This window comes from Trichoderma ghanense (assembly GCF_004382785.1).
Source record: "Trichoderma ghanense strain CCMA-1212 chromosome Unknown scaffold_18, whole genome shotgun sequence".
Classification (NCBI taxonomy): Eukaryota; Fungi; Ascomycota; class Sordariomycetes; order Hypocreales; family Hypocreaceae; genus Trichoderma; species Trichoderma ghanense.
The window spans coordinates 84,331-110,066 of NW_027395681.1; the positions used below are offsets into that span (position 1 = coordinate 84,331).

The following is a 25,736-nucleotide window of genomic DNA, read 5'->3' on the forward strand; positions in this document are numbered from 1 at the left end:
GCCCCGAAGGTTGGATGTAGGCCAATGGTTGAAAAGACTGATAACAACTGGCGAATGGTTCAGTTACTGCTCTGTTTTGTGTTTTGTGTTTAAGGATCCTTTGATTGGTCAATGTCATGGAATTGCGAGAGATGGCTGGGTGACTTTATATAGCACCCGTCACGGGAGTCTCGTCGTGCAGAAGACATTGCACTTGACACTGCTGCAGGTACCAGTGAGAACCTGATGGACGCTGTCCACAAGTGTTTGCCTCAGCCACTCGATTCGCGGTCTTGGGCAGATGCAGCGTATCGTGAACGGGCGGCCAATCGACTGCCTTGCCGCGCGCCAATATAAGACTGGACTGGATCTTAACTCGTGCGCCATCAGTCCCCATTACCGGAGGACAGAGTAGGTAGGTGCAGACAGACACCCCTGCAGCGTCCATTGATTGTCTGATTTGCTGGCCGCATGAACGCCGGGGGGAGGGAGGGGAGGCGAGATAAGGCTCGAATTTCATCAGTCTCGCTGAAGAAATAGATGGGCACCTGTTTGCCAAAAGGAGGTGAGGTGAGGTAAAGGACGAATAGAGGCACTACGGGCAATTTCAGAGCCCCGGCACCCTCTCGGGATTGACGCATGGATGGATGCATCAATTGATTGCTGCGAGTGGCTCGTGCAAGACTGGCGCTAAAACAGCAAGAGAAACGTTTTGTGCCACTCTGTTTGGGAGGGAGTGCAGACGTGGGGCCAGGACAATGGGAAGTCCTACCTAGTAGCCAGTCTCTCTAAGATAATAAGGCAGACAGATGGATGGAATTGCATTCAGAGCCTCTCCTTTGTTTCTACCAGTATCATCCGCCGCAAAAGGGGCGGCTTCCATCGATTCGGCTGGCGAGGCCATCAAGGGCTCGAGTCGAGCTCGTACAAGTAACTGTACATACTTACAGTACAGTGACAATCTGCGCGCGCCTGTGCCTGGATGATTCGCGTCAGGGCCCAGCTAGGCCAGGAATTAGCGGCGGTTGCCCCTGGCCCAGGAGCGCTAGCGCAGGTACCGGGGCGGGCGAATGCTGGAGTCCCCGTCGAGTCGAGCACAGTTCGTTCAACCCAATTGAACGCTGGGTGGCCAAAAGGAGTTCGAGTTGAATTTAACCTCGTCAACGTGGGCAGCTCGACCTCCCTATTTGCCTCTTCGTTCCCTCTGGCGGAGTCTCCAGCATCCAGGGTGCGGTTGGATCTGGACCAATGGGGGGCCTATTCAAGGTCGAGGCTCGATTGCGCGCCTTTGGTATTGTTAGTTGGTACATAGGTATCGTATATAGCCGAAAATGTCGGTTCATTCTTGAAGAGACGGAGGTGGAGATGGGTGCATGTGGCGATGGCGCATATCTCGCATGCGAGTCCAATCAGCTGGCCCAGCCTCGATCATACGTGCAGAGACCGCTGCGAATTGCTCGCCAATCAGCAGCACAGCGGCCATGAAATCGACAGTAAATAGTCGCAAACGCTGTGCCAGCAGCTGGAATGGGAGAGCGTCTACTAACATGAACCTGCAGAGTTGAGACCAGATAACAACTTAATAATCTGTAGGTGCCTGTACAATCAGGGGCCCCCCCTGGAACAAGCACCAGACAAGCGCAGCAGCAGTCGAATTGACTGCAACCTCGACCCTCCTCCCCGCCCCACCGCCTCTGGCAAATCTCCAGGCCTCCTCACCTCACCTTCGTCAACACGACCAGGCCAGGCCAGACCAGCCTCGCTTCTCCCTTTTTCCCAGCATCGTCACTCCAACTCCTGGCTGGCCGTCCGCCGACTAATACCGTCCCGGCCTAACGCCAACATCCCCCTTCCCAGCTCTGCTCTCTTCCTTGGAAGGCTCCTCCGGCTTTTTTGCCTCTCTTGCTCGTTCCCCCTTCAGTCGATGCCCGGTTCATGGGCAATTTGCAATTTCATTTTCCATCCCAGCCGGCGTTAAGACTGTTGTCGTGAGCGTTCGGCGCGCGCCTCGCTTCGCTTGCCTGCTTGCTTGCTTGCCATTCTTCGTATCTCGTCCGCTTGTCTGCTTGTCCGCCTGCTTTGCTCTAGCGCTCGTACTCTCCTCGTGGCCCCCCACGACTCGCTCAAATCATTTGCTGTTGTTACCTGTACCTTACCTTCTCTGTACGAGTACTCTCATGGACGTCGCATCGCAACCTGCCAGCGGGCCCCGAGCCATGGCGTCGATCCTGCCAGACTCTGATACGCAACCTGCTTCATCCCAAGCACCTCCACCTGCATCGCTGTTGCGGAATAGCGCGGCTCGAACTCGACCGGGCCCTGGATCTGGCAGCGACGAGCACGAGCGCGAGCACCATCAAGACCGGGAACAGGAGCGGGAAGAGGAACAGGACGAGTCCGGGTTTGACGCCGCCGACGACGAGTACTACCAGCAGTACCACCGGGACTACAGCCAGGCCTACGCCCAGGAGCATCACCAGGACGACGACGACCACCCTCATCTCCAGAGCGACACCGACCCCGGAACCGCTGCTATTACCTCTACCGCGACTACTGCAGGTACTCCCGCCACTCCTCCTCCTCGTGCTCCCACTACCACTACTACTACCACCATCACCACCCGTGTTCCTGTCCCTCTCCCGGCCGGCATCCGCACTAGCATCGCGGCCACTCACAGCCGTTCCCAGACGCTCGACTACGTAGATCCCTCTGCTGCCACCCTCATCTCTCCGGTAGCTGCCTCCTCTCTTCCCTTTCGCTTCTCCGGTCCCATCAAGCGCAAGCCCGTGTCCAAGACCGCGGCCTCTTCTTCGCTTGTCTCGCAGTACCTCCAGGGCTCTCCTCTGCTTCACACCACCACCATCGACCGGCCCAAGCCAGATCACAGATTCGCGCGACCGCCATCCGTCGACAGTCCCACCTTCTACGAGTACCCTGCCTCTGTGCGAGCCTCTGTGCGACCTCCTCACCAGTGAGTGCCTCTCTTTCTTTGTCTTCTTCTCTCCCTCATACACAGACACGCTTTCTCGCACCCCGTTCCCCGTCCCCCCCCCATCTCTTTGTTTCTACTACACCAACGCCCCCCTGTTGAGGAACGTATTCCTTCGTGCCATTGTCCAACGAAACCACCGAGTACCTCGTACAAAGCGCAGAGTAGACAGAGCCTAACTCACGGCCTCTTCCAGACAAACCCAGACCTCAGCAGATCTGGCGCCAAGCGACGACGAAACAGCTGCTGCTACTTCGGGAAGCATTCCCACCCACGGTGGGCCTCCCGCTGAAACGGCTGACACGGAGTCCTCCGCTGGACTGTCAGTGTACGACGACTTGCTGCCGGATCTGACACCCGACGGCACACCTGACGCTGCTTCTGTCAACGAGCGCGACCAAGCCACGGACACCGCCTCCGACGTCGAGTCCAACTACGACGACCGTTCGGACCCCCCTCCCTCTCCGCCCATGTTGGCCCCGACCAAGCACGCACCTCCGCATCTACGGCTCGAAAAGGTCGATCCCTCTGTTCACATAGGGGACGGGCCGCAGACGTACATCGACGAATCGCCCCAGTCCGCCGCCATAGACGGGTCGCCCAAGCTCAACAAACCGCTGCCCAGGTCGCCAGGCGCAACCTCTCCATTGGCCTCCATTTTTGGCTGGGGAAACTCGTCCTCCACGGAGCTGTCATCGTCGCCTTTGTCGCCGAACGCCAAGGGCTCGGCCAATGACAATCGACGGTCAACGAATAGTCTCTCGTCAAGGCATACAAAGCCCAATGCAACCACGACTCTCGCCCAACAACGCGAATCCTTCTTCTCGACGCACTCACCCCACCTCTCCCAAAACACAGCCCTGATCGAAGAGATGGAGGAAGAGCTCAAGGCCATCAGCTCCGAGCTGGCTGCATCGATCCGCCGCGAGATTGACCTGGAAGACCTGGCCGACAGGCTCCAGGAGCAGCTCACCAACAACCCGCAGACGCTCGCCAGCAAGCGAACAAGCGACTACTTCTCCGACTCTGGCCACAGCACAGCCAAACTCGGCGAGTTTGACCAGGCCCGGGATGAGATTGAAAAGGTGCAGAGGAGGTCGGAGCAGGAGAGAGCTTCCCTCCGCCTCGAGCTGACGTCCAAGCTGCAAGAAGAGAGGGAAAAGAGAAAGGATCTCGATCAGAAGATTAGGCAGCTTCAAGAGCGAGCTTCCGAAGTGGACGTGGTTGAGATTAACAACTTGGATGCTACCGAGCGCATCAAGGAACTGGAAAGCACTTGCGAGGAACTGCGGCGGAAGCTATCAGAGGAGCGGCAGTCCAAGGCCAACTTTGAAGACATCCTAGCCGCCCTCAAGTCCCAGCTTCAGGAGGCCTCTGATGAGCGAGATAACCTCCGAGATGAGGTCGTCCCGGAGCTCAAGGCGAGGGTCGAAGGCTTGGAGTCGGAGGCTGCCGAGTATGCCAACCTGACGTACGAATCCTCCAGGATGCAGCAGGAGCTGCACACCTTGAAGCGCGAGAACAGCTCGCTGCGCAACTCCATGGCCGGCGGCGTAGATGAATTGCCTTCTAAGCGAATGTCAGTCATTGGACTGTCTGGCCTGTCTGGTCTCTCCAGCCTGTCCCGGTCTAATTCGATTGGCCTCTCGCGGTCCAACTCGGTGGCTGCCGGATCGCGGAACCGCGTGCCTCCCGGAATGGGTGGCCTCAAGAGATCTGACAGCTTCAAGACGGCTGCGCAGACTGACTCTCGAGAGACTCTGCTTGAGCGACTGAAGGATGTGGAAGAGCAGCGCGACGCCCTCCACGGCGCCCTCAAGAGTCTGTTGGAGCGACACGAGTTCCAGAATCGCGAGTACCAGAAGAAGATTCGCATGCTGGAGAAGGAGCGCCAGCGCCTCACCACCGTGACGCCCCGAAAGGCCGGCTTCGAGAAGGACATGGGCAAGCTCCGCACGGAGATCAACCTCCTGCGACGACGCGCCGAGGATGCTCTCGAGCAGAAGTGGCAGGTCGAAAAGGGCCTCGGCGGCCTGAAGATTGATCTCGACCGCGCAGAAGAGGAGATCCAGTCTCTGCGTGGCCTCCTCAAGGAGAACGACATTCTGATCCCGCCTTCCATCGCTCGCCTGAGCAGCTCTAGCGACACTGGCCGAGAGCCCGTTACGTCCGAGTCGCTCCGAACTGCGTACGCGGAGCTGCAGGCCGCATACACCGAATCTCTGGCGCGCATCCGTGAGCTCGAAGACTCTGCCTCTGACGACGAGACCAGAGAGGCCATGGACCGGCTGGAGCGCTCGCTCTCTGCCGCAGTGTTGGAGCGTGACGCGGCTCGAAGGGAGGTTGACCAGCAGAAGGCTCAAATGAGCATGATGGCGGCTGGCGAGGCCCAGTCAGCTGCGGCCGACGGCACTCTGGCCGAGCAGCTCAAGGAGTCTGCCGACCTCATTGAGCAGCTCACGGCCCAGGTTCGCCAGCAGCTGGACACTAATACCGAGCTGCGAACGCGTCTGGAAGCCGCCGTCGCTAGGGGAGAGTCGGATCGCAAGACCAACTCGCAGCGCATCTCGGAGCTCCAGGAGCGTCTCCGTGTCCTGGAGGATCAGGTCGTCGCCGCCCAGACCGCGTCGGAGGACCGCGTCGTCCGCCACGAAGAGGAGATCACCCGACTGCGCGAAGCGCATAACGAGCAGCTTCGTCGCCTTCAGGCCGATCCCACCGACGGCTCGTCACACCGGTCGGGCCCCAAGCCGCTGTTGAGCACGCGGCCCATCGCTTCCAAGAGCCTCGAAGAAGAGGCGGATATGAAGACTCTCCGGGCGCGCGTCTTCGAGCTCGAAAAGGCCCTTGGAGAGGCCGAGGACGAAATGCAAGAGGTCGTGGCTAGGATGAACATGGCCCAGGTCGAGGTCCTCAACCTCCAGGAAGACCGCGAGGCAGCTGTTCGAGAGACTAGGCGACTCGAGGAGCTGCTGAAGAAGGAGCAGTCCAAGGCCGGCTTTGGCGGGTTCTTTGCCTCTCGGAGCTGAAAGGCCTGATGTGACGAAGACTTTCTGAGCCGGACAAAGCCGTGGTAATGCTAATATGGAAAGAGATGGAAATCATGGGATACGTCTTACCGTTGTACAGACACGTCGCACAGCATTCGGCGATTGGAGTGCTTTCATTCTGGAGTTGTGTTACATTTGCACATGATGCATTATACCGCCGCCCGGTTGAAGTGACGGATGTGGCCTTGGTCTTTACTATCAGAAACAATTATTCGAAATGGCTGGCGTCAGCAATTGATACAGGAGGAGTTTTGGGGTTTTGTCTTTCCAGGATTTCGTGCGGGTTATTTGGCCATATTCGAAACACAGCTTTACACATGTCTTACTATAACAGCAAACAGCTCTGGATTTAGACGCTTGAAAGGGTTCTTGCATTACCGACGCCGTTGGAGAGACTGCATTGGGGATCTTATTTTGCATATCAACTAGAGATGACACTTTGGGCTTGTTTAGAAAGTGTTGGAGCAGATTATGCATGAAATGGGAGGATGGTTGTACTCTGATTTGTAGTAATAGCAGTTGTAATGTGTTGTATTTATGCTAATTCGTGTTCCTCCCCTTTAGAGCCTATACAGGATTATAGACTGCAGTTCCAAGTTGAAGTAGTTCCTAGTGTGCTTGGTGTGTGCTGATATAGGCAGTTTCTCCTGCCGAACAGCAACATGTTTACACGTACGAAGTGCCTTCCTTGGCGGGTTTTATATTCAAGGGCGCATAAGTATTGAGATCTGTTTACCAATCCATCTTTTACAGTCTACATTCATACTTTCACTCTTTACAATCACTCGTTTCAGATATGAAAATATGAAAGTTGAGAAGCTGTCTAACCATGATTTCAGCAAAACACCACGCCCTCAACACTCTCATCTGCCTGCCAACCCTCTTGGCAACCCCCATCAGGGCCCTTCTCCAAGACCACCTCTCCATATACCACGACATAAACACCATTCTTGAATACAGCATCGCCTTCTACGCACTATGCTTCTGTCTCTACCTCGTTGAAGCAAGGACGACGATGAGCCCTGCTGCTCCCTCAGCGAGCGCACGGATCCAGAGGGTGAGAGCAAGGGGATTTTGGGAGAGGTGGCTGGGGCTTGCTGTGTGGGCGGCTGTGGAGGGGAGGGAGGTTTGGTTTTGGGTTGGGACGGGGTTGATGGGGTGGGTTGTGGGGGATTGTGCGTTGTGGGTTGTTGGTGGTGAGGAGAGTGGGAGGGAGGTTGTTGTGAGGGGGTTGGGGACGGTGGTTTTTGGGGGGGTTTTGATGCCGTTTTGGTTTGGGGTGAGTCTTTTCTTCCTACTGTTGCTGATTGATTGAGATGGGAAGAGAGAGAGAGTGTGTGTGTGAGTGCGAGTGTGAGAAAGGGGGGTTGATGATGCTAACGTTTGCCTTGGGGATAGAGGTCGGACGTTGAAGCCCACGAGATGATTGTATCGTCCATGTCACGAGGGGGCGAGACTTGGACGGTGCTGTACGTCATTGACATTGCGGCCCTAGTTCTTTGTTTGATTTCCATCACTGGATACATGAGTGTGTTTACTCCATGGCGGATGGGAAAGTGGGTGAAGGATGCGGTTGAGTGGTGGTTTCCGGTGGGCATGATGCCGCACCAGGCGTTTCTCATGCTGTGGCTTTTGTCGCCGTTTACGGACATGTTGGACACGGTAAGGAAACCTGGGTTCCGTCTGATATCCCTATTAACGAGTACGAAGAGAAAGAAAGAAAGCTAATGTGTTGAGCTGTGACTTGCAGATCTTATACGCCGTCTACAAGAAGTAGGATGTTCACGAGTATACGCGGCGAGTGCACGTGGCAGATCGACGGGGACGGTGTGGCTTGGTGATTAAGAGGTGTCAGATGGCGAGCTGGTTTTTAATGTTGTACCTTGTGGGGAGGGCGTACGAGTTGCTTGGGGAGGTGGAATGGGTGAGGAGGATGTTTTGGGGGGATGAGGATGGGAGGTTGATGTTGATGTTTGTGTGACAGCGTGCGTGTAAGCGGGTGATTTTTTGATGGACGGAGGTTAGAGCGGGTACAACTTTGGGTAGAATCTACAGCGACGATTGAGGGCTGCTTAGCGCGTTGTTGCCTGGAGAAGGGCGCTGTAGATGGCGCTGGGCATATCAGTCAGCAGCTGCAACAGTGGAGGCGTGATCCATCTCACTTGGACATCAAAATTGATACTCGAATCTACATCAACAGAACGCTTGCTGCCACCATCAGTCTTGCTACCCACCTCTTGAGTTGTTGATAGCAATCAGAGCTGTTGCCCTACATGAGGCTCTGAGGCTCGGAAGGAACAAAGGGCATGCGGCTCAAAACGAGTCGTTGTTTGCCTTACACTCGCTCCTTTCACGCCCTTTTATAACACCGAACCGAACACGGTCAAGGTCGTGTTTGATGCGATACAATCGACGCTTCCAAATTGGATACCATGGACCCGGACTCGACAGAATCAAAGGCGGCCTACTTTAGCCGACTCTCAAATCTTTCTGGCATCAGCGATGGGCGTGTGTACGGAAAACGAGACGACGATGGCTTTGATGCGCGCGAGGAGGCGCAGAGAGCGCATCATCGGCGATTCTTCCCCTCTGCGCTGAACTCTCGGCCTCCTCTCCAGCATGGCCAAACGCAAAAATCAGCACAAGATCAGGCAGAAGAGCAGCAACAGCCGTCAAAGCAACAGGAGCAACAAGCTCCCCTGAAAGCAAATCGGCTGCGACACCTTACTCCCCGGAAGATAATCCCCCCGCCACGACCCGAGTCTGCTGTCGTCAAGGCGACTGGGCCAGGAAAGCAGAGACCAAAGGGAAGGCTCGCTGCGCTACTCGATCAAAGTGCGGAAGCCGTCCATGAGACGCCTTCTGTGGGCTTGGGGAAACACAAAGATGGAGAGGGGGATGTGGTTGTCGTGGCAGACACTCCCGTGCTGCCGCGAACATCCACGTCCTTGAAGAGGCCGCTGGAAAGTGCCTCGGAGGAAACGTCTTCATCGCCGTCTGTTAACGTCAAGGCGGGCATGACCAAGGTGACGACGCGGGGCAACAAAAGGGGGCGCATGTCGGGGCCGAGAGTGCGGCCCGAGGAGGAGCAGATATTCAGGGGCCTGTCCTTCTTCTACGTCCCGGACAATGACATTGCGCCGGTGAGGCGATTGCGCATCAACAGGGCGAGAGAGTTTGGGGCTGTCTGGACGAGGGACCTGATGGCGGCTACGCATGTTGTGGTGGAGAAGAAGCTCGAGTGGAAGGACGTTGAGAAGATGTTGCTGCCTAGGGAAAAGTTTGAGGGGAGGGAGATGCCGAGGGTGGTGAATGAGGATTATCCGTTGGACTGTATTCAGTTTCGGGCTATTGTTGATGCTGGGCAGCGCAAGTATTTGCTGAATGGGCAGCCGGTTGCGGGAGCGAAGGAGAGTGAGCCTACTACTACTCCTGCGGATGTAAGTGTTGAGGAGACGACCAAGACGAAGGCGACGGCGAGCTCGCTGCCGCTGAAACCGGCGCCTCGTAACAAGTCCAAGTGGGATTACGTTCCGCCAAAGGGGACGCCTTCTCAGACTTCGGAGTCGTCGTTGAGCGGTCCCAGGACGAGGAATGGGGCTAGGCGAGTGGTGGCAGGGGACTCTCAGGTTGTTGTGCTTGACGCAGAAAATGGCAAAGAGACGACGAAGGAATTACCAAAGGACGATGCGGAGATTCAGGACCTTACTGGTTCGAAGGACGAGAAGGATGAGTTGTCCGAGTACATTTCGATGATGCAAGAGTTCAAGGACCTACCCCTGGATGTCGATGAGGATGAGGATGCTCAGTCTACGGCCAACGGAATAGAAGCGCAGACGGATCTCAATCATCAGTCCGAACCAGAAAACGATTCACCGCAGCAGAGAAGGTCGTCTCGGCGAACCCGACCGACGAGCAAAACAATAGCATTCGAGGACCGCTTCGCTTGCAACAGAGCCGGCAGGAAAGACGCCAACCAAGACAACCCAAACGCACGCACCATCGAGGTCCTGCAAAAGATGAACAGCTACTACGAACGAATCAACGACCGCTGGCGGACAATGGCCTATCGCAAGGCCATCAGCATCTTGAAGCAGCAGGCCGTCAAAATCACCACCGAAGAGGAAGCCTACCGACTCCCCAGCATCGGCCGCCGGCTGGCGCAAAAGATTGAGGAGATTGTCACGACAGACAAACTCAAGCGGCTCGAATACGCAGAAAAGGAGCCTTCGGATCACGCTCTACAGGCGTTTCTGGGGATCTACGGCGTTGGGAACAAGGTTGCCGAGCAGTGGATCGCGCAGGGCTGGCGGACGCTCGACGACGTGAGGAAGCACGCCAAGCTGACGCCCAGCCAGCGGATTGGCTTGGAGCACTACGAGGATTTGAATACGCGGATACCGCGGAGCGAGGTGACTGCGCTGGGGGAAGTTGTCAGGAGGGCTGCGGGACGGATCGATGCGAAGGTGCAGGTCATTGTTGGGGGCAGTTATCGACGAGGAGCAGAGAGCTCGAATGATATCGATCTGATTGTGACGCGGCCGGGGACGGAGTCTGCGGCTGATCTGAAGCCGTTTCTGAATAAGTTGGTAGACCGGTTGGAAAGGGATGGGTTCCTGGTGGCTCGACTGGCGTCGTCCCGAGCTGGCGGCGACGGGAGCAAGTGGCACGGCTGCTGCGTTCTACCAGAGACGAGCAAGGAAGGGGTCGATGGCAAAGGCAGCGGCGATGCTGAAGGACACCGACGTCCGATATGGAGGAGAATCGACTTTCTGCTCGTCCCGGAGAGTGAGCTGGGCGCGGCGCTGATTTACTTTACGGGCAACGACATTTTCAACCGCAGCATGAGGCTGTTGGCGTCGAAGAAGGGGATGCGGCTGAACCAGCGGGGGCTGTATAGGGATGTGCTGAGGGGGGCTTCAAGGGCGAGGGTTACGGAGGGGGAGGTTGTGGAGAGGAGTGACGAGAGGAGGATTTTTGAGATTTTGGGGGTGAAGTGGCGGGAGCCGTGGGAGAGGTGGTGTTGATGGTTTTTGCATGCGGCTGATTACTTGGATAGATGCTATAGATTTATATCAGGATAATTTTGGGTTCATTACGTATACATTATGCATAATGAGGTGAAGTATTTCTTTTTTGTTGTTTGCTGGGTATTGCTCTTCTGCCAACGATGTCCATGTTGCAGTTATGATGGGATTAGATCATGGTCAGCCAGCACAATCACATGTGAAAGCAAATGCGGTCCAACTCGTTCAATCAACCGACCAAAGCCAGCTCCAGCTCCTGGAATCTTGTCAGCCGCCGCCCCCAAGTTCTAAACCAAGGTGACGTCTGGCCCATCAATTCTCCGGTCGTTCCCCATATTTATCCTTCGTCCCGCGCTCAAATCCAGGCCGAGGCTCAAAAGGTCTCCAGCAGCTAACCCGTGCCTTTTCTACCCTTCCTCATTACTACATGCGACGCTGATGCTCGATTTCCCCACGATATTCCAAACAGATGCGATACCGATTCAGATTATCTGCCGCGTATATTATTTGTGAATTATTATCTTAGCTGAGTGTTGCACTCTTCCGTACGCGGCCCGCGGAGACGCTGCGACACCTTTGTTCGAAGCGACAATAGCCGAGGCACGATGGCGGCCTCGTGGATGTTGGAGGAGTGGAAGGTATGGCGATGCGATGCGATGCGATGCGATGATGCGATTCACCTCTCTGCCCCCGATCATCTCTCAACTAGTGCAAGTGGTGGCAAGGGAGAAGCGCAAGCTATCAGACGGGCTGACGTTGCTTTCCGTACCGGCTACAGGCGTTCCTCGAGGGCATCATCCAGGACCCGACATACCATGACGTCCTCTCCCTCCTCAAGACGGCGCGCAACGGCGCCGTGTACGGGACAAAGGTGCGGTTTCCGCACGCGCTGGTGTGAGTTGTGCACTACAGAACGAACAGACGTTCCAGTCGAGAGGTGGTGGTGATGCTGATGCCGATGCGAATAGGATGATTTTTCTCTTCCGGTCGGGAACGTACGTTATCCCCCTTTCTTCGACGATGGCTATACTACCGACGCGATGGCGAAAATATATATAGAGAGAGAGAGGAAAGTCGAGTGCTGATATGGACATGAAACGGACAGATTCCGGGAAAAGGCATCATTAGTCTTCCGGGCGACAAAGAAGCACGCCACGAACCTGGCCAAGTTCGCATCCATCTACAAAATCACCATGCTGGCCCTCAAGCGCTACGGCGCCACGCCCGGCAAGGAGGGTATGCCTCTCTCTCTCCTCTCCTCTTCCCGTCATACACAACTTCCGGAGACTCATCATCGCTGTGATTGCCAGGCCCCTTTGACTCCTTCTTCGCCGGCCTCCTCGGCGGCTACCTCGTCTTCGGCCAGCGCTCCAAGCGCTACGGCAAGATCTCGTCCGTCAACCAGCAGATCGTCATCTACATCTTCGCCCGCGTCGCCCTCGCCCTGGCGCGCATCGCCGTCAAGCCCGGCCACGGCCTGCCCGTCGTCTCCGCCGAGCCGCTGCACTCGCAGATTAGCCACTACGCCTGGCCCGCCTTCGCGTCGCTGTCCTGGGGGCTCGTCATGCTGCTGTTCAAGCACCACCCCGAGGACCTGCAGTCGAGCCTGAGGAGCAGCATGACGTACATTTACAAAGACTGCGATCACTGGGATTCGTTAAGGACGCTGATTTGGCATAATAAATAGAGCGGTATCATCACGGGATGCGTGAGAGGGGATGGTCTTGGAGCGTGGTTCTTTTTTTGTTGTCTTGGCTTGGGCGTTGTTGTGCTTTGCTTGCTGCAATTAATTGTGTCAAAGGGTGTTTTATCTTGGTGTTTCGGGGATGTCGATATATCAAATACACGGCATGAGAGTGAGGGACGAGTGATGATAGATTGGATACGCCTCTGCATATAATCCATTCATCCATCCAATCCAATGTTCATTCATCTTGATGATCTGCTTCTGTTCTATACAGTCTCTCTATCGGTTGGTATGCGTCTTGCGTGTTGTTTGGCTCTGCTTCTGCATCGGGGAGCTACAGAGCAGATACCCCGCTATAGCTCGGTGCTGCCCCGCCAAATGCACGTCAACTCCAACCAACCTCAACCTCAACCTCTCCAACCCAACCCTCTCCCTCATCCTCCCATCTCCATCTCCTCCCAAGAACCCCCAAGCCAGCCGCCATGGAACCCAATCCAGACGTCGCCGCGGCCATCGCCAGCGCAGAATCCGCCCCCGGCGACGAAAAGGCCGCCATCGCCGCCCGCTACGAGTCCATCCTCGCCGACATGCACTCGCTCGCCTCGCCGGCCACTCCCACCGCCGCCGACCTCAACGCCGTCTTCGACTCCTTCTTCCGCCAGAGCCCCGGCCTCGTCGCCTCGCGATCGTTCCTCGTCACCTTTGTCAACACCCTCAAGAGCATCCAAGACGAGCAACTGTGGATCGACGTCGGCAACCGCACGCTGGGCAAGCTGGCGGCCCAGCCGTCGTCGTACTTTGACGCGGCGGCGACCATCTACGAGCTGCTGGCCACGGCCCACGAGAACAACGACGACTTCGTCGACGCGGCCAAGGCCCTCGCCGAGATCCCGCTCGACAGCTCCCAGCGCAAAGTCTCGGACGAGGACAAGGCGCGCGTGTGGGTGCGCATCGTGCGCAACCACCTCGAGGTGGGCGACGACACGGCCGCCGACGTCTACGTCAACAAGCTCAAGAACATCATGCACACCGTCTCGGACCCGGACCTCAACCTGCACTTCCGCCTGTCGCAGGCCCGCATCCAGGACGCCAAGCGCGACTTCCTCTTCGCCGCCCAGCGCTACCACGAAATCAGCTTCTTCCCGGCCGTCGCCGAGGACGAGCGCCTGCACACGCTGAGCATGGCCGTCAAGTGCGCCATCCTCGCCCCCGCGGGGCCCATGCGCAGCCGCATCCTCGGCCGCCTCTACAAGGACGAGCGCTCCGCCCAGCTCGCCGAGTTCGGCATCCTCGAGAAAATGTTCCTCGACCGCCTGCTGTCGCCCGCCGAGGTCGACAAGTTCGCCGAGGGCCTGCAGCCGCACCAGCTCGCCACCACGGCCGACGGCTCCACCGTCCTGGCAAAGGCCGTCGTCGAGCACAACCTGCTCGGCGTCTCGCGCCTCTACAACAACATCCGCTTCGACGCCCTCGGCTCCCTGCTCGGCCTCGACGCCGCGAGGGCCGAGGAGACGACGGCCCGCATGATTGAGCAGGGCCGCCTCGTCGGCCGCATGGACCAGCTCGACGGCACCGTCTGGTTCCAGCAGGGCGGCGAGGCCTCGGGCGAAAAGGGCAGCCGCCGCGCCGACGTCGTCGCCAACAAGGAGATGCGGCGGTGGGATGCCAATGTCGAGGGCTTGGCCGAGGATGTCGAGAGTGTGATAAATTCGCTGCAAAAGGAGTTTCCGGTAAGCTTCAATCCCTCGAGTTGACTCCCCTTTTCTATTCCCCCCTTCTTTTCTTGCTGACTTTTTTAACATTGATATAGGCCTTTGTTGCGGCGAACCTTGCATCATGAGTTTGGAAACGCAAAAGGAGTAGTCAAGGACGAGCTAGACGGGGGGGGGACATTTTTTGGCGTTTTGGGAACAGATTATGCGACGGCGTCTGGGGAGTTTGCATTTTAATGTGGCATTGGTACAATGATAAAATCAACCTGCAGGGCTTTACCTCCTCATCGTTGCTTCATCCTGTTGTTTGAGACCCTTGAAGGTGCGCGCTTAGACAGAGTACATGATATGAGAGCCTCTTATCAAGGCGCTTTAGCTACGTCAAGCTACCTAGGTAGCTACCACATCACTTTCAACGTGACGCCCTTGTATATACCTTTCAAAATGCTTCCTCCATGCAGTTCAAACAGATCCCATACCACAGGTTGCCCTTTTATAAGACGCCCAATCTACCCCATACCTCGTGCCTCTCATCTCATGCCTCGGCATCACCACTCTCAAACCTTCCAAGCCCCATCTCGTTCAGCAAATACAGGCAAGACAAAACGACACGACCAAAAAAAAAAAAATCATCATCCGTGAAACATGAGAAACGCCAGCCCCCTTAATCCTCAATATCATCATCGCTCAAGACAAGCTTCTGCTTCAACATGCCCGCCACGGCACCAGTCTTGATGCCCACCCTCTTCTTCCGCGGACTAGCCTCCTCCGAGGGCTTGTCCGTCGCCCACGTCTCTCCCGTCGCGGCGTCGTCATCGACATCCGAGTCCTCGTCGAGTGCCACGTTCACGCCGGAAAAGGAAACAATCTTTTCGAGGTCCTTTTGGCGTGCCCCCGTCTTGCGCCCCCGAGAAATCTGTGCCATGTACGGGAGCCGATCGAGAAGCAGTTCTCGGCGAGCCGTGCTGCCGAGCGTAGGTACCGGAGGTCTGTCTGCCTCTCGACGGGGGAGTTTGCACTCGCGCTCCTTGCCCGCTGGCTTCTGGTCCTGATCCGAGGTGCCAGATGGCTGGTTGCGACGAAACAGGCTGGCACCGTCCATAATGTTCCTTGTCGGAAGCTCGGCCTCGCCCCTGAGGACTTTCCCAGACCAGACGTCAATCGAACCCTCAATCTCCTCCTTTGTTCGCCAAAGTTTGAGACTGGTGGGGTAAAACATCTTGAACGCATCGCCGCCCTTTTGCATCGTCCAGGCCTTTCTCTTGACGGGATTGGGCAGGGAGAACAGCATGCCGCGCACCGCAACTTGGAACGTGATCTCGTCCTGGCGAAGGACATGACTTGCCGAATCTCCTCCAAAGCTCCCCCCATATCCCCCGCGTCCACCAAAAAAGACATCCCGGGTAGGGCTGAGCAAGTCAGCCAGTGAAAGGTACTCGACGCATTCGTTGACATAATCTATCGGCGTGGAGAGGTCCATGGGATCCGTGCCCTCGCAGGATAGCACGTAGTTCTCGTGCAGAGCCGAGATGAATGTGTGCGTATCGGTGCCCGTCTCGTCGACCAGCGTGTCGACGGACACTTGCGACGGTTTCGGGCGGGAATACTGTGAAAGATAGCTCGGCAGCTTCTCTGCGGGATCGTCGGACGGCACCTCGTCCCGCTTGTTGTAGACCACTTTGCCAACGGCGTGGAAGATGCCCAGGCTGGCTTCGCGCTGGGATATCTGCTCGAGGCTCTCTTCTTCACCACGCGTGAGGGGGATGCCGTCCTTTGCTCCCTTCTTCTGCTTCGCAAACGTCACCTTGGAACCCCAGTCGGCGTCCTGGTCTCCCTTTAGGCAGAGGAACTCAAGCGATGAGATAGCGCTGCGAATGTCTCCAATCTCGCCCAGCCTCTTGAGAACCAGCGGTCCTGGTGTTCGTCTGCGCCCCGACTTCCGCGACTCCTTTTGCACGACAACCTCCAAGGCCTTTGCCAGCAACGATGGCGCTATCGGATTGAACTCGATGAGCCCGACGCCTGGATGGCGCAGAATCTCGGGTCCGAGCAGTCGATGGGCGGTCAGGCTATCGGCTGAAGCGGACGTTGTCGTCAGCAGCGTCTCCGATATCACGAGCACAACGGGCGTGATTGGATCCGCTGGTCTCTGGTGTCCAAACATGTGTAGAGATGGTGTTTGCGTTGCCAGATACTGTAAAATAGTTCGGCGAAAGGAAGATAGTGCCGTCGAGCTGCGAGAGAAGGTGTTGGGAAACTCTTCAATGAGAATAATCTTCTTGCCATTGCTACTTGGCTGTTGTGATTGCGAGGGCTTGTTCGAGCTCGCTGGCGTAGACGGCGATTCAGCGTCCTCCAGGTCTAGAGCACCAAACTTTCCTCCTCGCCCCAGGAAATCTTCAAACTGCGACGACGCCGAGACAAAGCCATTTACTGCGTTGCCTGCTGGGTTTTTCCACTCTAGTATCTCGCACCCCATGTCGTTTGCCAAGAGACGGACTGTTGTGGTCTTTCCGGTGCCGGCTGCGCCTTTCAATATCAGTAACCTCTGCCTCATCCGGCCGCCCATGACGTCTTCAAGCCATCTCCTCACGTCAGTCACCTTCTTTTTGTGTACCGCCAACTCGTCTAGGTTCCGCGGGCCAAATCGCTCCGACCACGGCCGCAGGTCATCGTTCGACGCATCTATAGCTGCCGGCCGACTGGGCTTAAGGAACCTTTGGCTCATGGTCAACGAGCCACTGGAGACGGGCAGCTCGGCGCCGCTGGTGCCTTTCAGCCGTTTTCTCACATGCTGCCCAACCAAGCTGGAGGAGCTAGCCTTGCGCTCTGATATCTCGTCATCGTCGGATATGGGATCGGATATTAGATCGTCAATCGGCTCTGTCTTTCTATCGGTTCCCAGGCCCGGCCTCGTCGCTTTCTGCGCCTGCTTGGAAAAGAGCGTCTTCAGATCTGCCGTCTTTCCCTTGTCATCCGCCTTACTCGCAGCCCTGGTCTTCTTGGGGCTCGGACTTGTGCCATTCTTGAGTGATCGCGACGGTCGAAGAGGGCTGCCGTTGCTGGACGGCTGTTGGCCATTGGCAGTTTTTCTCTTCGCGGGGCTCGGAGACGTCGTCGGCGCCCGAATCTTTGCCGGCGAACTTGGCGAGGATAGAAGGAAATTCGTCAGGGTGTTAGCCTTGGGCTGCTCATCTTCATCTTCAGACGCCTCAACGGTATTCCGCCGGCGACGCTTCGCAGGCGGTGCCATCAACGCGACTGGGTCATCGGTGCTGTGACAACTCCATGCAAGGCGAAAGCACGGGGCGCACTCTAGGCCAAGTTTCACCCAGAATCTGCGGTGGAGGGGGCGGAATCGGTATCAAGAAGACAAAATCTGAAGTTGATGCTAAAGAAATGGTTTGCGATAATGCCAATGTCTAGCTTGACGAGTACTTCACGTACAGTGCAATACATTAGTGTTAGCTAGATCACACTGTATAACCATTAGGCAGTCGCCAGGCAGCTCAAAAGTGAAGCAGCACGACGGCATCGAGTGCATCATCTTCCATGGAAAGTTGAGTAATTTTCATCACATTCGATATCAAGGCCAAAGTAATTACCCTAATTATCAGGTTTGATGTACAATTTGTCGTCACATGCGTAACTCATTGCCTCATGATCCAATCTGCGGCTATCCAGCTCAATCACTCGATCAGCAAAGACCCTCGTCCAGTTCAATGAAACCATCCGTGGAAATTGTCCACAAAAGTCACTGCAGCTCGAAGATAGCGCTCGTGAACATCGCCCCATGTCTGAGCAGCCTCCTTCATGGCTCGTATTGCTGTGGACATCAGTGTCAGTGTCATGCCCTCTGCATGCAGTTGTAGCGTCAGGGTGAAACTAGTACCTTTGACGAAATGTGCGTCTTTTGACCATGCCGAGTTCAGCGCCTTGTCTACCACATATTTCCAGTTCTTTCCCTTGAGATCGCTCTCCACATTGTCAGGATCCGGCAAGGGCCGGCCCCTGACGATGAAAATGGCCAGGACCAGGAGCCACCACTCCCTCACCAGCGATACGTGGTGTTTGGGTGGCACAAATGGCAGAAGGATCCGGACGGCATGGCTAGTGGTCAATAGGTGGACGATGAAGAAGTCGTATGCATGGGTTCCAGGTGGGACAGTGGCCACAAGTAACGCGACGGCCGCCTCTTGAGACAGTTCAAACTGCTTCTTGGGGTCATCGTCAACATCCCATCCGTTCCAGTACTCGAGAAATAGCGATTCGTTCTTGTCGAGAAACTCTTCCAGATCGCCAAGATCCTCCGGCGCTTTGCCAAATCTATCGTCCTTGGACAGCTTGGTTAGGAGATCCAAGGGTGCCTTGGACTTGAGCGGAGACGGCCTGGTATACGAGCGATTGTCCAGATACTTGTGGAAGAAGTTGTACTGGACGCAGGTGAGAGCAAGTGCCTCCATGGCAACCTCTCTGCTGTCCACCTCGTACGCATATCCAAGGTGAATAAGCGGATGGCCAACTATCAATCGTTAGCTGCGACTTACATCGCCATAACCAACCAAGACTTGGGGTCTCTTACGCCCGCCTATCAAGCCATGAAACAGGGGCTCTTTGCCACTGAACAGGAAGTGCTGCAGTTCCTGCTTCCAATCGTAGGCGAAGTCCATGGCAAGCTTATCCTCGAAATAATCCAGAAAGGCCCTCTGATACCTCTTGTCGCCCAGAAAGTCTCTCCAGTCCTCGTCAATTAGCTCGGATGGCGACGGCTCCCAGGGCACCAGGTCCTGAATCTCGTCATTGTAAATGTCATGCAGCTGGTTCTCATTCGCCCCAAGCAGATACGCCGAGCTCAGAATGTGGACATTGTGGTTGTCGAACCGGAGATTGTTGAAGAGGATGGCGTAGTTGGCATGGTTTGCCTTCAACAGGTGCTTCAGACATCGAGCCCGTCTGTCAGCAATTGTTTCAATTTGATGAATCTCGACGGGTGGCAAATCAATGGACTTGGATCTGCCACTGCCCAGAAGCAGGCTTGCACCAGGAATATATGAGATGATGCCCGACATTTTGTGATGTGTTGAAAGACGAAGAAGAACGTGGTTGAGAAGGAGATATCGTCAACTCCCGCCTGGCAGTTGTTGGGGCAAGGAATAATACAACAAAGTACTTTGCTGACAAGGATCATGGAATCGTTCCGTCCGTCCTGGCCACATCATGTGGGGATGGCATCATGGTGGAGCTTCTGCTTTGCACCTGCCGAGCCGCGAGCCAGTGACGCAACAAAGTCACGCGTCGCGTCTCTGTGCTGCACCGTGTACTTGAAGCTCCAGCCACAAGCAAAATGCTTAGCCTCAACTTCAGCCTCGAGCTCAGAACCTACTGTAGCCTCGGCCTTCGGACTTGACCAAATCGAACATCTTTCCTCCACCTCTCGCGGCGCAGCACAGAGAGAGCCTCTGCCGGCAGGTAATTGCTGAGCTGACATGGCGCAATCAGACACTGCCATTCTCTCCATATATGCCGAGCTGCTCTCCAACATCAGACAAGTGTCGGTTCGAGCCACGCTCTCCTCGCCGTTGGATTCGACGACCAGGGCCGAGATCCTTGATGATGGCCGCCGCATTCAGGTGCATCACAAAGGCGAAGTCAAAGCGCTGGACCTTCCAGCCAGCGTCCTCGTGCGCTCCACGATTCCCATCCCGGAGAATGGCTCGCAAGAGCTGGCCTGGAGGCTACCGGTGCCGGCCACTGAGGCGCAACTGACGAGATTCTCTGCTGAGAACCAGTCAATACCTTGGAGTTCTCCGGACCTCAAGGCCGGCTCCAGTATCTGCTGCCGGAATTGCGGTTATGAGATTGTACAGCAAGGCCGTATAGATTCATGGAAAGATTTACCCAGTGAGAACTGGGCAGAAATGATGGAGTTCTGGCACTGCCATAAACCTCACGACCACGGGCACGAGCATCACGACGGCGACGCCCTGTCCAAGCGCGGATACGGAGCTAGTAGCGCAATCACCGCCCAGCCTGGGATTGGGTTTGTGGACCTCACTTCCTTTATGTTCTCGGAGTCAGACTGTGACGGTCTATCAGTAAGTCATCACCAGTCCCCTCACATTGCGCTCTGCCTTCCAGAGACGGCGGGGAAAGAGAAGGTGGCCCAGTCGAGTGTGTGAACACCTTCAGTGACCCGGCCATCGATACAATTCCCCAAGAAGAATGCGTTGCTTTCCCATGGTTCGCCGTGGGCAACTCTGACGCTAGGACCCTTCTCTACCGAGAACGGGTTAAGCAGCGGAGTTGTTAAAGCAGTCTCTTACTTTTTCATCCTGTTTCCAGAGATGTGGCACTCGGGAGATTAAAGGAGATATATCCATCATCTGCGTAGACTTGTTGTATTGTACTCGACTTCCGACTCGTAGGACGGTTCAGCTTACCACCACCAGTTTTCTCGCCCCAACACGCAGTCCACATTCGATACCAGCAAAGAGGCCATTGATGGAGCTGATTCAACCAAGCCTCTGCGTATCACCTGCAAGGCTTGCGCTTCAGAAATAGGAGTATATAACGCTCTGGCATCATCCATAACCCTGTTCAAGTGGCAAGTGGCTTGCGATACTGCCTCGCCCAGCAAGGCCCCAAGCAGCTCAGGGTGCCTAGCAGCCACTCTGATAGCGACCATATCACGGTCAGGCTCATCTAAATCTGTCGTTGCATCACATACTTTTGATACGACTGGGGAAGGAAATCACTCAGAGCAGCCCCCGTCTCTGAATCTCTGGGTACTCAATGCCAACGTCGTGTATACATCTACGATGCGCGAAGGAAGGCGGACGGCGATAAAGGTTCTCTATCAAGATATTGATGTAGAGCAAGGAAATAGCCTCGTCGATTCCATGACTTCTGGCGTCCAGGAAATCAGCTTCCCGGCCGCTGCTATCAAGACAGCTCGGCAGGTTCTCCGGGAGAGTAACGGCTTGATGCCCGCCTCTGAGCGGTTATTTCAGCAATGGCATGTCGGTTTACTAGAGCGTTGGGAATAGGCAAACGGTTACGAAAAGCTTCAATGGAAATCTTATACGTCTCAACTGACCTTGTTGGAGTATGTAGGGCAATGGTGCATTCAGCCTGGAGGGGCATGAGTCGAGACTGAACAATAGCGTATCGCGCACTGTGCTGATTCACGGATAAGCGAGTTGATGCTACAGTATAGTTCATTTATTGACACTGTAATTGGCAGCACTGCGATATCTGGTGCACGAAGGATCAGATCTTAACCCCGAATCTACTTCTTTCCTTCATCGCTCATCTCCCACCATATTCACTCAGCATCACATAACCTACCGAAATGTGATAGAATAAATCTCTGGAGACGCATCCACAGCATCAATCCCTTGGAATCGTCTCATGGCTTCATTCTGAGCAGGATCACTCGACTAAACGCCCAACTCCGGCAGCACCATGCCTTCGCAACCGGTTCCATATATCCCTGTCGGATGCCTTGGAATTTCACAAGACGAGAGCAACGTCAGTAAAGAAGCTTGGCTGTCTATAGATCATCGGACTTGGAGAAGCTTTTTTCGATCCGACGATGCCCTGAACGGTGGCGAAAATGCTCCTGCATCTGATACGCCGCACCTCCATCCCAACGTCCAGGAATCGCTCCTCGGCTCTTCGAAGCTTCTGCCGCTGGCAAAGTTGTTTCACGCCCGCTGGTGCAAGCTTGAGTTTTGCGTGAGCACCTTAAGTGACCAGCTTGGAGTCGTCAGAGTGTATCTGCTTCCGGACGACGTTCTACGTCGATCGGTAGATCGCTCTGACTCAAACTTGCAGAAGACGAGGATCCAAGTCCTCCGCTCTCTCGACTACTCACCATGTGCCTGGAAAGCCGTCAAGGAGCCAGACGAGACAGGTTATCCTATTCTCGAAGATTCCAGCTCTGCCAACAACGACAAAGATGTTTCCCTCCTGCAACTATTCAACACCATCCCCTCGCCTAGCCCAGATTCGAGCGCTATTGCTGAGCCATACACGCAAGATGCGATGCACAACCTCATGGAAAGCACAGTTCCTGGGCTCAAGACCGAGTTGTACCTCTACCAAAGGAGATCCGCAGCCTTGATGCTGCAGAAGGAGGCACAGCCCGGTCAAAATCTTGACCCGCGACTGTTACATCTGAAAGACACACGCGGCTCGTCTTGGTATATGGATCCAGCCACCGGCACAGTGCTCTTGGAGCCACGTTATTACGATGCAGTTTCCGGAGGTATCCTGGCAGAAGAGATGGGCTCGGGCAAAACGGTGATTTGCCTTGCGTTGATACTCGCGACGGTGCATTTGCCTACAAGCCCACCCGACTTCTTCAAAGCTGGTGAACCGCCAACCAGACGAAGAATCGCGTCTCTGGCTGACATGGCGGCGTCATGTGCGACACGTCACGCCGTTCCCTGGAGGTCCCATTTTGAAGCATGGAGGAAACTGTATGGTTACGAGTTCAGCCACTGCAACGACGCCCTTTCGAGGAATCCCGGGCACTATTTCCTCCCTGCTCCAGAACCACGTCGAGGAAGCCGATACAAAACTCCATGTCATGTGCCGCCCAAGAAGATCTATCTAAGCCAGGCCTCGGTCGTTATTGTTCCCAACAACCTTGTCGCTCAGTGGAAACAGGAGATTCAGAAACACACCGAGGGGCTCAAGGTGTTGGTTCTTGGAAAGCAGACCGAAACCCCATCACGCGAGGAGATCTTGACATATGACATTCTACTCTTCTCTCAGACCCGATTCGAGATGCTCCAGAAACAATTTGGTGGCATGGAAACCTCTGTCTTTTCGTCTATTCATTTCAAGCGGTGCATCGTGGACGAGGGCCACAAGTTGGGCAACTCGAAAATGAGCAACAGAAGCAATTTGTTGATTGGCCTAGACTTGATGCATTTCTCCTCTCGCTGGATCGTCACTGGAACCCCATCTCATGGTTTGTACGGAGTTGAAAAGTCCAATGCTGCAGCAACGCCTTTGAATGCTCCCAATGGCCATCAACCCCCCTCTCCAAACAGTGCAGCGACTCAAGCTAACGAATCTTCGACCGAACTTGAGAAGAAGGATCTCGAGAGGATTGGGGCTATTACTGCTCTTTACTTGAAAGCGCGGCCCTGGGCCAACACGATCATTGAGAGTGGCGATACGTTGGCCGACTGGACGACCTATCTGATGCTCCCGAAACACAACGCCAGGAGTCAAGGTCGATGGGATTGTCTGGAATCTACGCTCAATTCTCTCATAATCCGCCATCGCATATCAGAGATTGGCACACTTCTGCCATCCGTGAACGAGAAGATTGTCGTTCTTGACGGTTCATACCAGGATCAGCTTTCGCTGAACCTGTTTTCCATGATGATTGTTTTCAATTCCGTCCAGTCACAGCGCGAAGACGCCGACTACTTCTTCCACCAGAAGCAAAGAAAAGCTCTGCTACAGATTGTCCAGAACTTGAAGCAGGCGAGCTTTTTTGGAGGCTCCTTCTTTACTGCCGATGAAATTGCCAAGTCCGTGGAAACTGCTGAGAAATTTCTGGCAGAGCGAAAAATTCCCATCAGTCCTGAGGATGAGTCGATGCTCAAGCAGGCCATCGAGTTTGGCCACCTGGCGACGAGGAACAAGCTGAGAAACCTGACGAACCAGTTCCATGAAATGGCCGTGTCGGTTACGGGCTTCCCTGGCAACGCCGGCGAGTCGTGGTCGCTTGACGGTGCATCTTCCCAAGATGACATATGCACCTCCACGAGCATGCTGTTATCTCTACAGAAACTGATCTACAATGCGGCTGGAAGCGAGGAGAGGCTAAACTCTCTTTTGAATGGCGAACTAATATCCGAAGGCACACTTGAACGTTCCAAACTTTTGAGCGCGGCAGCTCCTGAGAAGGACTCCAAGTCGAAAGACAAGCCTTCAGGGACACTTGCCGGCAACACCAAACTGGGAGATGATAGCCCGAAGAAGGCTCGCTCCCACGGGGTAAACGGGATCGAGCCGAGGACGATAGCTGCCGGAAGTTTCGCTGGACCTCTTGAGCAGACAAAGATCATGGCCACCGTATCCGCAAAACTCTCTTACTTGATCGACAACCTGGTCAAGTACCAAGAAGAAGAAAAGATTATTGTCTTTTACGAGAATGAAAACGTGGCATGGTATCTTGCCAGCATGCTTGATGTGGTTCGTATCTGCCAAAGAACGATGAAACCGCAGCTGTACTAACATATAAGGTAGCTTCAAATTCAGCATCTTATCTACGCCAAATCGTTAAAGACAGAAAGGAGAGCGCAATATGTGAATACTTTTAACCACAACGAGAAATTCAGGCAAGTCACTTCCATGGCAACTTGAGAAATGACCGGGCTCTAACTGCGCACAGGGTCCTCCTCATGGATCTTTCTCAAGCTGCATTTGGTCTGGACATGCGAGAGGCATCGAGAATCTACTTTATCAGTCCGGTTCTGAACCCTCAGGTGGAGGCACAAGCAATAGGCCGGGTGCGGCGAATCAGTCAGAAGAAGCCAGTCTGGGTCGAGACGCTCGTGCTCAAGAACAGTTTGGATGAAATCATACTTGAGCGCAAGAGGGACATGACGCAGGCAGAGCATCGCCAGGTGAAATCCATCCTGGACGTGCGGTCGATCTTCAATTGGATCAAGAATGCCAAAGTCACCCCGATGGAATCAAGCAAGGACAACTACAAATCACAAATGGCTTCGCTTCAAACTGCACAAGCCGTCTTTGGAAGAGGTTTCGGCGTCACGATGCACCCTGACGATGATATTCTGCTGGACGAGCACCATGCTCCGGGCAACAACAAATTGCCGGGACGTCCTAAGAAAAGGCCATTTGAAGGAATGATGACGGGCGAAACTATAGCGGCATCCGAGAAAGAGGCCATGGCTCAACCGGCTCGGCGAGTTCGTTTTGCAATTGATTGAGATAGAGGCTTGTTACACAGCGACGGCTCGGGTCGGTGTACTGGCAGGATCTCATATTGTGATACCAGCCGATGACTGTTTATAGGTCGGCATGAATTTGGCTTGTGATTTTGAGGGAAGGTGATGCTCCTTATCTGGAGGTCGCGGATCTTGCGATAGTCACTGAAAGATGCATTCAAGGTGATGATTATTTATTGGCCAATGTTTCGTCACGCGGTATTTGGCCGCTCTGGTTTCAGCGAAGAAGATGTACAGTAAGTTCTTTCCTGTTCTCCCGACCTTTATTGAGAGATGGAAGGGAGATCAAGCATGC

The 25,736-nt window shown here is 55.1% G+C and overlaps 9 protein-coding genes across 9 annotated transcripts; 7 read left to right on the forward strand and 2 right to left on the reverse strand.

Annotated features, from left to right (window-relative positions):
- Window positions 1–2,156: 2,156 nt before the first annotated feature.
- CCMA1212_009651 (uncharacterized protein) lies at window positions 2,157–5,997 on the forward strand (the record flags this gene model as incomplete). Its single annotated transcript, XM_073706724.1, has 2 exons — window positions 2,157–2,950; window positions 3,165–5,997. 2 exons carry the CDS (start codon window positions 2,157–2,159, stop codon window positions 5,995–5,997), a joined length of 3,627 nt encoding a protein of 1,208 aa, XP_073554753.1.
- An 850-nt stretch (window positions 5,998–6,847) lies between these two features.
- CCMA1212_009652 (uncharacterized protein) lies at window positions 6,848–7,795 on the forward strand (the record flags this gene model as incomplete). Its single annotated transcript, XM_073706725.1, has 3 exons — window positions 6,848–7,297; window positions 7,417–7,680; window positions 7,769–7,795. 3 exons carry the CDS (start codon window positions 6,848–6,850, stop codon window positions 7,793–7,795), a joined length of 741 nt encoding a protein of 246 aa, XP_073554750.1.
- A 655-nt stretch (window positions 7,796–8,450) lies between these two features.
- On the forward strand, window positions 8,451–11,045 carry CCMA1212_009653 (DNA polymerase lambda; the record flags this gene model as incomplete). Its single annotated transcript, XM_073706726.1, has 1 exon — window positions 8,451–11,045. The coding sequence occupies one exon, from the start codon at window positions 8,451–8,453 to the stop codon at window positions 11,043–11,045; it is 2,595 nt and encodes an 864-aa protein (XP_073554751.1).
- Window positions 11,046–11,650: 605 nt separating this feature from the next.
- Window positions 11,651–12,732, forward strand: CCMA1212_009654 (Peroxisomal membrane protein 4; the record flags this gene model as incomplete). The annotated part of the gene is made up of 5 exons (XM_073706727.1): window positions 11,651–11,683; window positions 11,824–11,939; window positions 12,014–12,040; window positions 12,151–12,281; window positions 12,356–12,732. 5 exons carry the CDS (start codon window positions 11,651–11,653, stop codon window positions 12,730–12,732), a joined length of 684 nt encoding a protein of 227 aa, XP_073554756.1.
- A 434-nt stretch (window positions 12,733–13,166) lies between these two features.
- On the reverse strand, window positions 13,167–14,567 carry CCMA1212_009655 (uncharacterized protein; the record flags this gene model as incomplete). The annotated part of the gene is made up of 2 exons (XM_073706728.1): window positions 13,167–14,467; window positions 14,561–14,567. 2 exons carry the CDS (start codon window positions 14,565–14,567, stop codon window positions 13,167–13,169), a joined length of 1,308 nt encoding a protein of 435 aa, XP_073554757.1.
- CCMA1212_009656 (uncharacterized protein) lies at window positions 13,196–14,572 on the forward strand (the record flags this gene model as incomplete). The annotated part of the gene is made up of 2 exons (XM_073706729.1): window positions 13,196–14,462; window positions 14,543–14,572. The coding sequence occupies exons 1-2, from the start codon at window positions 13,215–13,217 to the stop codon at window positions 14,570–14,572; spliced, it is 1,278 nt and encodes a 425-aa protein (XP_073554754.1). The 5' UTR covers window positions 13,196–13,214.
- A 536-nt stretch (window positions 14,573–15,108) lies between these two features.
- Window positions 15,109–19,513, reverse strand: CCMA1212_009657 (Cell cycle checkpoint protein RAD17; the record flags this gene model as incomplete). Its single annotated transcript, XM_073706730.1, has 4 exons — window positions 15,109–17,719; window positions 17,776–17,835; window positions 18,174–18,966; window positions 19,027–19,513. 4 exons carry the CDS (start codon window positions 19,511–19,513, stop codon window positions 15,109–15,111), a joined length of 3,951 nt encoding a protein of 1,316 aa, XP_073554755.1.
- Window positions 19,514–19,930: 417 nt separating this feature from the next.
- On the forward strand, window positions 19,931–21,490 carry CCMA1212_009658 (uncharacterized protein; the record flags this gene model as incomplete). The annotated part of the gene is made up of 2 exons (XM_073706731.1): window positions 19,931–20,539; window positions 20,870–21,490. The coding sequence occupies 2 exons, from the start codon at window positions 19,931–19,933 to the stop codon at window positions 21,488–21,490; spliced, it is 1,230 nt and encodes a 409-aa protein (XP_073554748.1).
- Window positions 21,491–21,908: 418 nt separating this feature from the next.
- Window positions 21,909–25,423, forward strand: CCMA1212_009659 (F-box protein; the record flags this gene model as incomplete). Its single annotated transcript, XM_073706732.1, has 3 exons — window positions 21,909–24,662; window positions 24,717–24,748; window positions 24,862–25,423. The coding sequence occupies 3 exons, from the start codon at window positions 21,909–21,911 to the stop codon at window positions 25,421–25,423; spliced, it is 3,348 nt and encodes a 1,115-aa protein (XP_073554749.1).
- Window positions 25,424–25,736: the final 313 nt, after the last annotated feature.